At 33.2% G+C, this 17,906-nt stretch overlaps 1 protein-coding gene across 2 annotated transcripts in view; it reads left to right on the forward strand.

Annotated features, from left to right (window-relative positions):
- The window catches only part of LOC111146567 (CUB and Sushi multiple domains 3), a 1,261,269-nt gene that overhangs the window by 915,168 nt on the left and 328,195 nt on the right, over positions 1–17,906 (forward strand). For both annotated transcript variants that reach the window (XM_022502159.1, XM_022502160.1), the window contains 2 exons: positions 3,373–3,542; positions 15,351–15,507. In XM_022502159.1, coding sequence (XP_022357867.1) covers positions 3,373–3,542; positions 15,351–15,507 — 327 coding nt within the window. The remainder of the gene's footprint in view (positions 1–3,372; positions 3,543–15,350; positions 15,508–17,906) is intronic.

The raw sequence follows: 17,906 nt of genomic DNA on the forward strand, positions 1-17,906 counted from the left end.
GGATAGTCTCAATCTGCATCCATTAATTTAATTATTAATAATGCCTCCTGTCATAATAAAGAAGTATTTTGATCTGAAAGAGAAATTATATATTTATAATTTTAATCCCACGGACAATAGCAGATGTAAATGCCAGTGTTAATCCAAGCTCTGAAACACACTGGTTGATTTTAGAAAGAAAGCTCACTTTAGAGTCTTCATCTATAAAATTAGGGAAAGTAAGTTTTACCTTGCAGAGCTGTTGTGAGGAAAAAATACAGAATTGGCTTCATGGGTGCAAAGGCCATGTAGTCACACAGGGCTCCATGCGAAGATGGGTCCCATGCTTGATTAAATGCTTTATTGGTCTCTTGAAATGCTCAGTACATTTTCAACAAGGGACAGTGTGTTTTCATTTTGCTCTGAGCAAATACAATGGTCATGATTAAATGAAAAAGGTACTAACTTAATCCAAATTTTCTCCCTTAATTCTTCCATTCTAGTTTGAGTCCTGATTTTATTTCACCAACCAGAAACACATTTATAGGCATTTAAACCAACTGAAATACTAAAATATAACAGAAGCAGGTTATCTTTCATATAAAAGCAAATTTCCATTAAATTATACAATATAGACCCAAAAATATTTATGGTAGAAGACACCATCTATTTAAATGTTGAGAATTTAATAATAAATTACTAGTGTATTTTCATGAGTAATGATGTAATTTATTGCTTTGTTTTTTGGGGGGAGCATTTTTGTTTTGTTTTGTTCAGTTTATACAAGCTGCTAAAATGATTTTAGTATTATAAGTGATTCTCCAAAATAATGAAAAATCTCCTGGCTTTTTTACATACATAAATGTCTTTCTACACTTAGGTAGTCACACTGGGGACAATGTAAGTATCCTGAAACTCTTTTTCTGTATGTGGCACATAGTACTACCATGAGCATTAACACTTAAATATTCATAATGGTAGCTTTAATTTTCGAGCTCTTATTGTACTCCAGCACCATGCTAAATGCTCTGTGTGTATTTTCTACATATGTTATCAACTCACACATACAAATAAAGCTTCCTTCTGAGGAGGGTGTTATTATTTGCATGGCAATAATGACAATATTGAGGCTTAGAGAAAATAAATAACTTGCCAAACCCATATAAGGTAGAATACAGAGCTTAATTTTGAAAACTAAATCCCTTAATTTTGAAAACTAAATCTCTGCATCTTATTAAAGCCTGGGCTCCTAATCAGTGTATCGGTGTTGCAAGCTGGCATCCAAGGATGTATTCTCAGAACTCCCTGATTCTATAACGTTAAAACTGTGTGTATTCTCTAATAAATAATCTGACTGATAAAAATACATGTGTATTCTGCATCATCCGTGTGTTCTGTTACATTTTTCCTTATTCCCCAGAAGTATACCTAGATTCTAATAAGCTAGTAAGAAGGCAATGAGACAGATTTAAAATAGAAATTATTCATTTGCACTAAGTGAAGGATACATGTTATCATACTCTACCGTGCAGATGAAAGTTTAGAGAGGGATGAGATAAGGGAGAATGAAATCATGCAGCATAGTATATTTAAAGACATAACAGGATACCTGGGTGGCTCAGTGGGTTAAGCCTCTGCCTTCGGCTCAGGTCATGATCCCAGGGTCCTGGGATCGAGCCCCACATCAGGCTCTCTGCACAGCAGGGAGCCTGCTTCCCCCCGCCCCCGCCTGCCTCTCTGCCTACTTGTGATCCCTCTCTCTCTGTCTGTCAAATCAATCAATCAATCAATCTATCTATCTTAAAAAAAAAAATAAATAAAGGCATAACAAACTCCAAAAGCCTGTATGCCAGCAGCTGGCTCCTCATCCACATTGCCAAGAGCAATTTAATTTCAGGAAAATGAAATCTTATGCCACATTAGATACATGTTGCTATTTTAAATGTTACTGTTTGTGTAGTTGTATTCTTATATTTTGTAAACATGTTTTGGTATTATAATTGTGTAAGGCTATAAGTACAAGAACTTATTTTATGTTCAAACATGCTTAAAAGTTACATAAAAATGAAAACTTAAATCGATATTGGGAGTTTTTGAGGGTTTTTGTTTGTTTTGTTTTTTGCTTTCCTTTTACTTTAAAAGGAACTTGGAGGAGCTCAGTTGTGTGGCAGTTCATGTGACTGGTTGATTGTTAAAAACACATCATTGGTTTTTATTACTATTTCACACTACATTGTCATTATACTGACTGTTTCATTTCGATCATTTTCATTTTCTCATTAGGCTTTCTTCTTTTGCGTTATTTTTGTAAATGTTTAAGCATTAAACATTGTATTTAAAAGTTAAAACAATTCATTATATTTTACCTCATTATATACTTCCTATGTTATTCTCATGAATCATTATTTTAAGAATCTTTTCTGGAACATAATGACTTGCTTTATTTTCTTGATAAGTTAAGCCTTTGAAAAAATAACTCTCCCTGGCCTATGGTATGGTAAAATGAGACAAGTTATTAGATCTGATAGAAAACTGAATTCATTGAATTTCTGAGACATAAGGAATATGTTTGGGAACTTATAAGGACTTGTTTGATTTTGTAATATTGCTACATGCTTTTCAAAGTATTAAATTAAAATTAAATTTTTTAAAAAAGGAGAAATTCCCAATTTATGTAGTTAGACATGTCCTCAAATTTTGCAAAGTCAATCCAGGAGAGTTAGCAGTACAATTTACTGATTATGAGACTGACTTAACCTGTTTTATATTTTGAAATGGGAAAGGTGATCCATTTTCCAAAAGTGTCCAGTTTGTTACAATTATTGGTTAATGGCTTATACCCATTATATCAGTTTTGAAAGACAATATAGTATTTATTTCCCTTTTTGTTCCTGTAGTTCTTGGGTTAGGAGAATGCTGACTATTGGAGGAAAAGGGGTCAAATTCAAGAAAAGGTAAAAATAAAAAGGTCAGATAAGAATCATTCTAAAATAAAATTGATCTATCTTTTTTTAATGTATTTTAAAAGAAATAAATTGTAAATTTAAAGGTAATCAATTAACCAGAAATATACAAACTTAAAATATGTCCTGAAAATATTTTGTTCTCATCCTTTTTTCATGCTACCTTTTCATCCTGGAGCAGGAGTGAAATACTAAAACTATTTTATATTTCCACTTGCGTACAAATGTCCTGTCCATGGACAGTTGTTCCTTCTTCCCATATATTATTTGAGAGGGAAGGAATCATCTACAGTACACAGCCATTTTGTACATTATTTTCCTGTTAGGTTCTAATTAAAATAAAATGCATTAACACTTCCATACATTACATTACTTGAAAATCATAATACTTTCTATTAAACTGTGCTTTAATATTCTGTTTTACCTACAGCTGAATGTGGTGCATCTGCAACAAATAATGAAGGAATTTTGCTTTCTCCAAATTATCCACTCAACTATGAAAACAACCATGAATGCATTTATAGTATTCAGGTTCAAGCAGGAAAGGGAATCAATATTTCAGCCAGAACATTTCATTTAGCCCAAGGAGACGTTCTTAAGGTAGGTGAACTCAGAAACTCTTGTATTTTGATAATTTTTAGTAACTATATATTAATACATATATATGCATATATATGTGTGATCAACCATAAGTTGATTCTACCATTCATAGATTTCAATTATACATTATTTCCCATTTTCCTATTATCATTTTCATTGAGATAAATGTTTTGTCGCCAATGCTTATTTATAATACAGATATTTTTATTTTATGAAACATAAATTTTAATGTTTCAATAATGCCAAATCATATATATAAAACATAATTAACATAGGAATGGTTATTTCTTTAAGAAATAGAGTGATGGTTTATTTTTGTTTTGATATCTTTTAAGTTACTTGGTCATCTCTGTTGATACATGGATTATTTTTGCATTTATGATTACAAAAAATTTATATTTTATAAAGGCATAAAACTAATGACTTCCTATCTATAAGTTATATAAGTAAAATGTATTTTATTAATAGTAAACATTTAGTGGGCTGCCTGGGTGGCACAGTTGGTTAAGCATCTGAGTCTTGCTTTGGGGTCAGGTAGTGATCCAGCCCTACATCTGGCATCACGCTCAGCACGTAGTCTGCTTGGGATTCTTTCTTCCTCTCCATCTGCCTACTCCCACTCATGCTCCCTCTATCTAAAATAAATAAATAAATAAATAAATCTTTAAAAATAATAATGATAATAAATATTTAGTGTAAAATTTACAAATTTATTCTAAAAAGTTGAAATAGACAAAGGTCCTATTTTTTTAAAGATACAATTTTAAAAGATAACTTGCAAAAAAAAAAAATAAATAAAAATAAAAGATAACTTGCTGATTAATATTTTGCCAAGTAAGTGTTTTAGTAAATATAATTTATATGAAGAAGTAGAATAAAAATAAATACTTCTATAAAAATCACTTTTAATATTTTTAAAATAATTGCATAAATTTTTCCTAATTGTCAAGATTTCCTTCCTGGTAAGAAATCCAACATAATTCTGTTTTCAGAAATCTTAAAAAAAAAAAAATGTGACATCTCAGGTTGGCAGGGGTAGGGGATCATTGTTTAGCAGTGATGTTAAAAAATTTTCTTAAAAAAATATAATTTTGATGATAATTGATGGTTCTCTAATATAGACAGAACTGTGTGCTTGTAAGATTTGTATAGACACGGGAAATTTCCTTAGATATATACAATTTTACTATTAATTTAGGATCATTCTTATTTTTTGTTCTTTTCCCCAATAAGCAACAGAGATTCACTTTATAATCTCTTCAACCTCCAGTTCATTGTTTGGATTTTCTTGTTAACATAAGCTTTATTTGCTGAATTAGAGTCAGCTTTGAGATTAATGGGATGCCTAAACCTCGAAGTGAGGCAGTGCTTATGTTTTCCTCAGGCTAAGGATGAGGAAAAATATATCAAGACATAGATCAGATGTATAAGGCTAGCCGCTAACCTGTATCTCATAAGCAACTGTAATAAACATAGGTTATAAGTTAACAGTTAAAAAGTGCTTCCCCAGGCCTACTACTATTCTTCCTAAAGTATTTCTTTCTTTAAAATATCATTCTCTGTGATGCTTGAAAGATATCCATTACTTCTCCATACTGAATTATAGCTATTAATTGGAAAATTCACTTAGGATCACAGGTGATGACTTTATAAAGAATAACCTGAATGTGCTCCTCAGAATAATTTCTGTCTAATCTGCTGCTTCCTTGGAATAAGGTAACATGCGCTTGTTACCTGTGTTACCTGAGGATGGTTGGGACTTCAGTAAAAAGTGACATTGTGGGTGCATGTGATGGTGACAAAAGAAGGCAGAAAAATGCAATTCAAGGCCCTTTAAATAAAGATTTTTAAATAAATAAGGATTTTTCTTTCATGAAAATTTATATCCCCAGCAAAGAGTTCTGTAACTTTTCTAGAATAAAGATATGTTTCCCCAAGTTGAAAAGATTACATATACTAAATATTACAGTAGAAACAGCCCTTGCTGATAATCTTGGCTGATAATCTTGCCTTGGTTTTATTCTGAATTATTATTTCAAAATAACTTCAGCAAGCCACTGTATAGAGACCATTGGGAATGGGCTTTAAACTCCAACTCTGTGGTCTTCATGGTCTCTCCATCAGTTTAAGATGTAAATGATTAAATGTTGTCTTATCCTTCCCATTAATTCCATGGACAACTAGTTCAGAAGTACCTACTGATACAGGCACAGTTAGGCACGAAGTAGACAGATGCTCCCTCCAAAGGACAGATGATTAATTTTCAAAGACTAAGGAGCCCAGAGTCCTTTCATGATATAGGGTGATTTCCCCCACTGCAAACCAGTCCATGAGAGCCCATTCCCATCCCAGCATTTTCCAACATTACACCTAGTGCAGTCAGCTCTTTGTCCATTCAGACCAGGAAATCAGAAGAAATTAGTAAAACTGGGGCATCTGGGTGGCTTCGTCAGTTAAGCAGCTGCCTTGGGCTCTGGTCATGATCCCAGGACCCTGGAATGGAGCTGCATCAGGCTCCCTGATCAGTGGGGGGCCTGCTTCTCCCTCTCCCTCTGCTGCTCTGCTTCTGTTCTCTCGCTCACATTCTCCCTCTTAAATAAATAAATAAAATCTGTAAAAAGAAAAGAAAAGAAAAAAAAATAAGTAGAACAAATAGCCCATTATAGAACCCTTTGTCCCTTGACTCAGAGAAAAGCATTGCTTTTCTTGGTACGGTAGGATTGGCTATGTTCTTTGGGATGATATTCTCTTATAAACTCTATATGAGTGTAAGGTCTAGACAAGGCTTTTTTTCTTCTGGATGCATTTACTTTATAATATCACTGTATTGGATTCTGACTAAAACAGCAATAATAATAATAAAAGCATGTGTGTGTATCAACTTAATCTATACTTACACACACACACACACACACAAACACACACACACACACACACACACATTCTCCTGAGAGTGCGCCATCCAGGCTGATGCTCACTTAGTCATCCGCCCACTCTTTCTCCTTCCCTCCTCTTTCCATAAATTACCTTACTTACATACAGCCATACTAATAAAGTTTATATCAAATATAGCTGATCATATGACTCCTCTAGGTAGTTTATTCCTGGTACCACTACCAGATTTTCCTGATTCAGTAGATCTGGGGAAAACTGTTTTAGTTGGTCTGTACCTGGAATTTTGGATTTTTATAAAGCTCTCCGGATTATCTGATAGATACCAGTTTTGGGAATTATGAATTTATCCTTCGTTGGTTCTGTTCCTTTTAATGGGCAAGAATACCGAACTTCTGGGGTGCCTGGGTGGCTCAGTGGGTTAAGCCTCTGCCTTCTGCTCAGGTCATGATCTCAGGGTCCTGGGATCAAGCCCCACATCGGGCTCTCTGCTCAGTGGGGAGCCTGCTTCCTCCTCTCTCTCTGCCTGCCTCTCTGCCTACCTGTGATCTCTGTCTGTCCAATAAATAAATAAAATCTTAAAAAAAAAAATACTGAACTTCTCCAACCCTCACTCAAAATATGTAATTTAATTAATTCTTTCAATTAACATTTATAGGAGGTGTTTATTATATGTATACTCTAAACAATCACCAATGAGAAATTGCCATTGTCAGCCAGGTAAGATAAAAGCTGAATAGCAATCAGAAATACTATCTCTGTTTTGTTGTTGTAATGTTTGTTTTTATTTTCAGAAGAAGACTGAGCATTATGTTTAGATAAGGGAATGTAGCAGAGAAAAAATTCAAGGCTATCTTTTTACCACACTCAGTATTGTGTAGTTTAAAGATTTATGTCTAATGCAAAATGTAGACAGGATGGATGATTATGGAGAAGAGTCAGTTAAATAACTTAATATTGGTTTTGAGAGTCTGAAAGAATTATCATAGTTATGCGAAACTAAATAGTTAAAGGTCTGGATTAATAACTAATAACATTCTTTTAGCAGTATGAAAAGAAAGTTATTAAAATGTTGTTTTTCAAGACATATTATTTTCAAGCTAACCTATGTGCAAGTGTTTGGGAATACTACTTGTGAGAACCTATTGCTAAATTTTCAGTAATTTTGTGAACTCGTTGTTAAACATAGACATTATTAAAAATTAGATTAGATTAGATTACAGTTATATTACAATTGTTATATTAAAAACAAAGGTAACAAATACAACTTCTCATTTCCTAATTATTTTACTATTTTTGTTATTATGTGTGTTTTTTAGGTGAGCTCTGTGTATTAAATCTCTATGGTGGAAATACTATGCAAAGCGTCCATCCTTTCCCAACTCTACATACAGAGATGTCATATTGATAGCTTGATATTGACAATACTAGGAGTAGTTACACTGCAGAAAATGACAAATACTACGGATCTTGACTTGATCTATTCCTTTGCACATCATCTATACTTAAGTTTAAGAATGGGTTATGTCTATAGTTATTCTGTTGTGAATAACACCAAAATATTGAGAATACATATTTTCTAGAATTAAAAACTATTATTCGGTTTAGCCAAGAAGTTTCTTCTGTCATTTACAAATTCCATTTTCTGATATAACATTGTTTTTACATTGCTTTACTTAGATCTTGTTAACTTAAAAAACTCAAGCAATATTCAGTTAGAAACCATTCTTGTTTGTCAGTTGCAATTATAAGATGTAGATACAAAATTTGGCCAAAAAAAAAGTATTCTGTGAAAATCACTGACCTCTATGGAATTTGGAGCAGTGAATATATATACAGGTTTTTTTTTTTTTTTTTTTTTTTTTTTTTTTTTTGCTATTTGTAATTTGCATGCCACACTACATATCCCTTTAATCAGGGATTCCCAGACAGTCTATGGGCCACATTGGTCTTGACGGCCATGTCTATAAATAAAATTTTACTGGAAGAAAACCATGTTCATTCATTTACATATTATCTGTCCCTGTTTTTGTGCTATAATGACAGTATTGAGTAGTTATGACAGAGATATTATCTCCCAAAGAGTATAAATATCTTCTGTCTATTCTTTTTTAGAAAAAGTTTGTCTACCTCTCTCTTTTTTTTAAAATATTTTATTTATTTATTTGACAGAGAGATCACAAGTAGGCAAAGAGGCAGGCAGGAAGCAGGCTCCCTGCTGAGCAGAGAGCCCGATGTGGGGCTCAATCCCAGGACCATGAGACCATGACCTGAGCTGAAGGCAGAGGCTTTAACCCACTGAGTCACCCAAGCGCCCCTGAGTCTACCTCTCTTTATATTAATAAAAGTTATTTTTTAAGTATGATTGGGTATATACATTCACCAATTCTATTTGTCTGGGAGCTGGTTATTAGACATTTTCTAGCAAACCAGAGATCTCAGATGTCCACCATACTTATCTACCAACTTTGCTTGTTCACTGGTAATCCTTTGTTCTCTCTTCCTCCAAAAGCATTCTGTAAATATTTATTTGTCAAGAATGCTATATTAGATCTCATAAACCCCTTCATTCTTTCCCATACTGAGGATAACAGAAGTGAATGATTTTTGACAGGCCATCCAGCTTGAGAGGTAGAATTGGGACTTCAAATCTGTTATATAATTGCAAAGCTAAACCTCCTGAAAAGCGTGCTCTTCATTGTGTCCTAAACTCCTTAACTAAAATATATTAGCTCTTATAATTGCATACACCTTATAGGGCTATTTTGAAGACATAAATATTTTAATATGAACAAAAGTTCTCTGCTCTGTTTCATTTTATTTTGGAGAGAGCATAAGGTTGGGAACATTGTTGTTTTTCATCAACCATTGTAAAAGTTATTCTTGTTTATTTTTTATTCAGATTTTGACATCTGACTCACTTTATTAGAAAAACTTTATTTAAATTTCTAAATCAACCTATAAAACAAGCAGCCAAAATGAAAAATTTAATATCCATGAGTGGGAATAATTTGCAGGTTTGTGTGATTATACATATGTACATGTGTGATTTCTTTCGATTTTATTTTCTATGTACTTTCTGTTCTTGGGTTAAGATAACATCCAACTTGCTGGGGTGCCTGAGTGGCTCAGAGGGTTAGGCCTCTGCCTTCAGCTCAGATCATGGTCTCAGGGTCCTGGGATCAAACCCCGCATCGGGCTCTCTGCTTAGTGGGAAGCCCACTTCCCCCTTTCTCTCTGCCTGCTGCTCTGCCTACATGTGATCTCTCTGTGTCAAATAAATGAATAAAATCTTTAAAAAAATTATTTAAAAAAACAAAACAAAACAAAACAAAATCTGACTTGCTAATTCATTAAAGGAATGACTGAGAATATGCCTTCTAATTATGCATTTATTAAAAATAAAAACACAGTTTTGAGTGTTAATAAGCTGTTCATTATAAAGGGTTTGACCTTCCAATTATAGGAGGGTCTGTACACCAAAACTAATTACAGGCCCCCTGATCCATTATAAAAGATTTGATAACTGAAACATGGCAACATTTGAGGTCTAGTCTGTTCTATTAAGACAGTACCAGGTTAATGGCAACCATTTGACAAATTAGAGCCTTACTGAGGACCTTCATTAATATTACAAAAGCCCTCAATGCCTTTAATGATATTAATTCTTAAATCAACTTGAAATTCTAAATTTGACATTAAAGTGAGTCTTCATTATCTGAATTAGGTGCTAAGTAACTGAGAATATTTCTATGGGAAACACCATAATCCTCTCCCTTCCAACACACACACACACACAAAAATGTATTATACAGTTATCTTATACTTTTTTAGATTTGAAAATGTTTGAAAAACAAATAGGTATTAAGACATAGCAAAAATAATAACAATGAAATAAAAAAGGAAAAAGAGAAAAATAGACCCAAATAAATAAAAGCATGCTTAATAATCCTGACTTTAATCAGAACAGAAATATGAAAAGTAATGATGTTAAAAGTTCTATGGTAAGACCCAATATAATCACTCTGTACTGTAAATTTACTTTTTAAAAAATATTTTGTTCATCTATTTGAGAGAGAGCATGAGTTGGGGGATCAGGGAAAAGGAAGAAGGAGAAGCAGACTCCCTGCTGAGCAGGGAGCCTGATGCTGGCTGGGCTTGATCCCAGGACCCTAAGATCATGACCCCAGCCAAAGAGAAACTGAGCCACCCAAGTACCCCTGAAAATTTACTTTTAAATGAAATATACATTTTGTCATTTTATTTTTTTATTTATATGCTTGCATCCATGTTTGCTTCCAAAGTAATTTGCCTTTGGCTGCAGTGTTTTGCTATTTCTTACTGCCTTTATGCTTGCATATGTATTTGAATACATTTGAAGAATTTTATTTACAAGTTAAATAGCATTGGCTTGATCATTAGTATAAAACTCTTCTCTAAAACCTTGCTAATTAACACTTGCTTTTCACCTTGATTTAATAACTCTATACATACTTCCAAAATTTCATAGTTGAATTATCACACTTCATTTTACTTTTATGATTATAGTGGTATCTCTGTGTTATTTGTTTTCTACCTTTTGACTTTTAAATAGACTAGTTAATGAGTTTTGGTGCTGAATTAGATCCTCTCTGCTGGGCTTAAGATGTGTGTGTGTGTGTGTGTGTGTGTGTGTGTATGTATTAGCTCTTTTCAGTCTTTTTCTTTCAATCATTATTTTAAAAATATCTTAAAGATAGTTTCTTTTGAAAAAGAAAAAAGGATGCTTCTAACTTAAAAAGTAGAAAGACACAATGTAAATATCTCTCTTGGGACAAACAATATTTTTTAAATTTCCTTCAGCTTATGAATGATGTCTTAATTTTTTATTTTATTCCCAGCAAATAATACAGTGCATAGAACTAAATATGAATTGAATTATTTTGTTTATTTTTTAACATTACGTTATATAAGAATGATTGTCATGTGTAAAGAGAGGGTTTCTCTAATGATTCAACTTTTTTTTCTTACCACTGAACATTTAAGAAAAACATTAGGAGAGACTTTAAAAAAAAACAAAACACCAAAAACAGAATTCAGGAATCAGTTTCTGTTTGCTGATTTACATCAATTAGTTTAATTTATATTGCCCCTTTATTTGGCTATTTTTGAGATATGAAGTTCCTACAGTGTATTCATGCATAAAAGCAGAACTAGTTGGATCCAAGAAGCATTTATATTTAATGTAAGAATGAAATTACATTTAAAAAAAAAAGAATGAAATTACATGCTGGCAAAAAGTAAGGGAAATAAAAAGGAAAATATTCTTTGGGGTTACCTAGACAATATTAACCACAAATAAGATCACTGGATCTGCTGGCCAAATGGTTTGGTTGTGAATGTATGGCTCTAAACTTAGAATTTATGAACTATGTCATATATAGAGTTATAAAATAAATGTATTCAAAAGCAGCTTCCGAGAATATTGAACATTTGAAACTCACAGACACAAAAGTGTGTTTTCCAGCAAGTGTGTTGACTTGCCTCTGAATTACCACTGGTGACTGCTATTCTTAAGAAACCGAAAGTTGATTCTTACGTAATCAAACAATAAAATCCCTGAGCTAACAAACCTCAGCATTTGGTTCAGCTTTGTTGAAGATAAAGAACTTCTTGCTGATAACTAAAACAGAAACTTATTTGTCTGGTAAGTTCCACCAGGGGGTTCAAGGAATTCTTATATAATTTTAGGAAATTTGTCCGTGCAGCCCTCTATCTAGTGCTCAGATACTCTTTAAACAGTCAACCCACTTTTTTGTTGTTTGTTGTTGTTGTTTTTAGTTGACAGAAAGACCTTGTAAAAGGGAGAAGACAGTAAAATGTTTTCTTTTAGGAATTCCATGAGCATGTTGGCTTGAGTTCAGCTTTCAACTTTCTCCCTCTATTTCTGCCTCCCTCTCTGAGCTAATATAATAAATAAGCTGGTGGAGCCCCGGAGGCTCATATGAAGCTGCAGATTCCCTCGGTCACAAAGGGAAAGAGCAGAATGTCCTGGTAATAGAGACTTCAAAATTCCTGTGCAGAAAAGGTGTAGGGTAATGTTGTTTGAGGAGGACACCAGAGACCCTGAGCACAAGCTGTATTTTTATAGCATGTTAAATAAAATTTTATCTCTAGTCTTTATAACGCTTAAATCTTGTATCAATAATAAGGAAGTATAATCCTTTACATAGCTAAAGGTACATAAATACATACTTAAGGAGAATTCAGTAACTGGAGGGAAGAAAGACCAAATTAAATGCATGGAACAGGTGGTATACATTGAATTCAAACTGTAGGAACATTAAGAGTAATTTGAAAATAAATTTAAAATTTTTGAAAAAATCTTAATGCAATTAGAGAGCTGAGAGAGAGGAGAGACTTTCTAGAGTTTGACCAATGATTTTAAAATTTAAGATTTAAAAACTAAATAAATAAAATAAAATTTAATATTTTAAATCATTTTTAAAAATAAACTTTATTTATTTATTTATTTATTTTTTAAAGATTTTATTTATTTATTTGACAGAGATCACAAGCAGGCGGAGAGGCAGGCAGAGAGAGAGGAGGAAGCAGGCTCCCCGCTGAGCAGAGAGCCCGATGTGGGGCTCGATCCTAGGACCTTGGGATCATGACCTGAGCCGAAGGCAGAGGCTTTAACCCACTGAGCCACCCAGGTGCCCCATAAACTTTATTTATTTATTTGCCAGAGAAAGAGCACAAGCAGGGGGAGCAGTAGGCAGAGGAAAAGCAAGGAGCTCAATGCAGGACTTGATCCCAGGATTCTAGGATCATGACCTGAGCTGAAGGAAGGAACCCAATGGACTAAGCCACCCAGGAATCCCTAAAATTTAAGATTTTAGTAGAAACCCTAAAAAGAGATTAGTTACTGCTAAAAACTAATTTTTTCATGTAGAAGATCCAGTGGAGGATTGTTTACAGTACAGAGGGAAAGATAGATGCAAAGAGAAAATAAAGGAGAAATATAATACCGTTTTAGAGACTTAATATACAAATTACAGGCATTCTAGGTGGAAAATAAAAGGACTGTATAAATAAGGAGTAATTAAATGAACAAAAACTCAAAGAGTTTCTGGAGTTGAAAAAATCTTAAGCCTCTAATTAAAAGTTTCATTACTTTATTTTCATAATACAGACATTAGAAATACAGTGAAAATTTCCCAGTCTCTTTTATTAAGTTAACATAAATTGAATACTAATACCTTATAAAGATAATTTGAAAAATAAAAAATATAAAAACTAGGGACACCTGGGTGGCTCAGTTGGTTAAGCAGCTGCCTTCGGCTCAGGTCATGATTCCAGCGTCCTGGGATCGAGTCCCACATTGGGCTCCTTGCTTGGCGGGGAGCCTGCTTCTCCCTCTGCCTCTGCCTGCCATTCTGTCTGCCTGTGCTCGCTCTCTCTCTCCCTCTCTCTCTGACAAATAAATAAAATCTTTAAAAAAAATATATATATATATATAAACTACACATGAATTTTCATTTATAAATTACAGAAAACATTTTATATAGATTATCAAATTAAACCCAAAAATTTAGCTCAAGAAAAGTCTATCATACAGGTTCATATAATAGTTACATGTATATAATAATAATGAAAATTCCATTGTGTACCATCTAACTGCTCTCTGAACATGATGAATACCACTTTGGGAGAACACTGGGACTATGGCAAGGTCACTTGTTTAGGAATTCAACAATATAATTTTTACACTAATACCAGGTTAGAAGTAAAGCAGTTTCAGGCAGGAGGTAAGTAACTTTGAGCAGCATTTCTCAACTTTTTCTATTCATTATCATTCATCTAATGAGCCCTCAACCCCATGAAGCTAAATATTATGGAGTAAAATTGGTCATATAGAGTGATCTTTGTAGCACTACTAATCATTGTAATATATAAGACTTCATCACAAGCAAGAACCAATTTTCACTGCCTTGGGGGCGTGGGGCATAAGTACTCCACTGAAAATTCATGTCTTAAGGACAAAAGAATGGTAACATGCAATGTTGGTAAACCTTCCACTTAATTTCTATATGCTTTTTGGAAATAGTATAGCTACACCTGAGTATTTTAGCTCCAAAATCCCATATATTGATAATTTTCTTATGAAAATACAAATATCAAAAAAAATGAGGTATATGTAAAAGGTGTTTATTTCAGTATTGCTCTTAGTAGCAAAAAAATCCTGAATTTACTAATATGGGAATGATAGTTGTGGTAGTGGCACTGTGTGAAATATTGCATAGCTCCCAAAAGGCAGAATCTGTATCTATTGACCTGGAGAGATGTCTGTAATGCACTGATAAAAGCAAATTAAGTTACAACTTCAGAAGAATGAGAATTACATAGGAATTTTTGAGAGCTCATCAATTTTGTTTTGTATATTTTTACCTTGTTAGAACATTTCTAAAAACATTTAGTACTCATTTAATATTTTTGCATGTTAAAAATTAAAGAAAATGGATAAATTACAGAAATTGCAAAGCAAGCAAGTATATTTTATATTAATTACATTATTAGAAAGAAAAAAGGTATTTGATCCCCTTGAGCAAGTTGCAGAAAAAGAACCAACCAACCTTGAAAACCAGCCTTTCCATAGATATTCTCAATTTTAAATGCCTGCCATAAAAAAGCATTATTTTTATAATAAGATCAAAAGTTAAGGTATACTGAGCTTGGAATTTTAAAATTATCCATATGGATTCTAACTTTCTTAGCTTGATATATGTAGGGATTAATATAGGTAATCGTCCTTGGGGAACATGAGTGATCTGATTTGGGAAGAATTTGATAATTTCCTCTTCTTTATAAACAAACACATGATTTGAACTGGTTTTTATTGGCACATTTACATTTTTAATTATAAACGTTTTGCAGATTTATGATGGAAAAGATAAAACGACTCATCTACTAGGTGCATTTACTGGCGCATCTATGCGAGGATTGACACTTAGCAGTACTTCAAATCGACTCTGGCTGGAATTTAATTCTGATTCTGAAGGGACAGATGAAGGTTTTCAACTTGTCTATACCAGTAAGTATTTTAGAGGAAAAAAATGGCCAAACACTGAGGCTGAGTATTTATTAAATAATTGCAATTTACGAGGTGAAGTAAAACCCAAAATTTGATTTGTAGAACTTGAAGTGTAGAACTACCTTCTATTTATACAATATTATTTGACCTTAATGATTCCATAAATTACAGGTATTCTAACTGTTGCAATTCCACAATGAAACAACTAAGGTTCAGAATGGTTAAGTAATTTGTGGCTGACTTATTTACATGATTATAAAATAGCAGTATTCTTCCCATCCAATATTTTAAAAATTTAATTTTTTTAATAGATGAAAATTCAATGTTTGCAAGTGTGGTAGTTATATATTGGACAGTCATTAATGATAACTGGATGGTTTCAGATGAGTTTACACTAGAGTTAAGTTTTTTATTTTGTTTTGTTTTTGTGTTGAATTGCTTTATTAAAAATAAAACTATTGCATTATACTCCAATTGGCTATTCTGACAAACGAGTAGAAGTTCAAAGACTGAGAAGCATGGGTTGGTGGGTTACATTAGTTGTTATATGAATTAAATGAATTTATTTTACCAGTGCCATAAGAAAAGAAACAGACTTAATACATCTCTTCACAATAAGTTATATTCAAGTAATATATTTATTGAGTTTCTACTCTGTAAGCAGTACTCTAACAAAATAAAGCTCATATAAAACTGAGATAGTTACTAGCTGTGTTTTTAACAAATTTAGAATCAGATCAAATCAGTTCTTGGAAGTTCAGAATGCTCATTAATTTAGCAAAACAACTAAGCAGCAACATTCAGAAATCTTTACTTTTAGAATATTTGAAAAAGATCTAATGATGCCTATAAATTTCCTCAAGAAGTCAGGTGAATGGTAGCCATTACAGAAACTGGAAAATTAAAATTATTACAGTATCAAAGATACATGGGATCCTGAAGGGAATTTGAATCAAATTGCTATTTGTGAAAATATTCTTTCTTAATGATATGAGAAGTAGAAGACAGGAGGGTATATTATATTGAAATTATATTTAAAAATCTGATGCATTTAAGTAAGAGATTACTATTGCTCCCTGTTTATTTCAAGGTTTTTTTTTTCTACCCATGCTAGAATTGTTCATCATTAATGCAACAAAACCTAAATTAACAAAATGAATGTTAAATTCATATTTCTAAATCCTGAGAACTACTGTGTACAATGCAATTTTTTTTTTAAAGATTTTATTTATTTATTTGACAGAGAGAGATCACAAGTAGGCAGAGAGGCAGGCAGAGAGAGAGGAGGAAGCAGGCTCCCTGCCGAGCAGAGAGCCCGATGTGGGGCTCGATTCCCAGGACCCTGAGATCATGACCTGAGCCGAAGGCAGCGGCTTAACCCACTGAGCCACCCAGGCGCCCCTACAATGCAATTTTTTATGAAGTACTTCCAAAGACAAATGACAATCCAACCAAATTGTGTTTACAGCTATTACTATGTGATATACTAAAAGTAATAGTATTGACAATTATTGCTCAAGTATAATTGGTGTGATCCGCTCAGAACAGCACTTGTTGTTTAATCTGCTTTTCTCTGCCCCTTTCTCTGTTTTCTAACAGAGTTGCCGACATTTTTCAACTCATGGCTCAATGTCTACACAATGACCTTTCTTTGCTCTGCATCATTTTGCATTTCTCCTTATCTAAAAATGCTAATGGGGTTCATAGGAAAAAACCTAGATTTCCTTCCCAGATTTTTAAATTTTGTGTAATTTGAGATTATTGATGCAAAGATGCTAGACATTGTAGGACATACCTGCATTTAAAATTGGGTGGTTAGGTGTCTAGACTGAGTCAAATCATTGACCCTTATTGTCATTGTATGAGCTCCCACATGTCAGAAAAGTGACATCATAAGCAAATATTTGAAATCACTCTTCTTAATGACTCTAGTTCATTATAGAATGTGTGTCATTATGAAGATGGAAAGCTGTAGAATGGGGAAGAGAATATAAAAGCAATTATTTTTTTAAAGGGTAGGTATACATCCATAAATATTTTTCAGTCTCAGAACTGAAACTAAATGTTTCCATCTCAGATCTGGAACTGAAAGTATAGCCTACTTCAAGTTGTCGGTGGATTATCACCAGGTCAGTGAAGGGTCCTCTGATTTTCTGAATCAACAGCTGTGTTCTCAGCTCCTTCTGAGGAGAGTCCTGGAACTAGTAACACATCCGTCATTAATTGTTATTTGTTCCATGGTTTTACTTCTGATTTTGACACTGGCAATCTTTCTACATATCTGCAATTATCTTAATAGCTAACCCCAGATTTCCTAGCTTTGATGGGAAGTTATTTCCATCCTCCTAATATGTTTTTGGTTCCAGCCATAGCACCAGTGCTAGGCTGCTTTCTCTTCA

Source organism: Enhydra lutris, unplaced genomic scaffold (genome assembly GCF_002288905.1).
Source record: "Enhydra lutris kenyoni isolate GAN:26980312 unplaced genomic scaffold, ASM228890v2 scaffoldscaffold14, whole genome shotgun sequence".
In the NCBI taxonomy this organism is placed as follows: domain Eukaryota; kingdom Metazoa; phylum Chordata; class Mammalia; order Carnivora; family Mustelidae; genus Enhydra; species Enhydra lutris.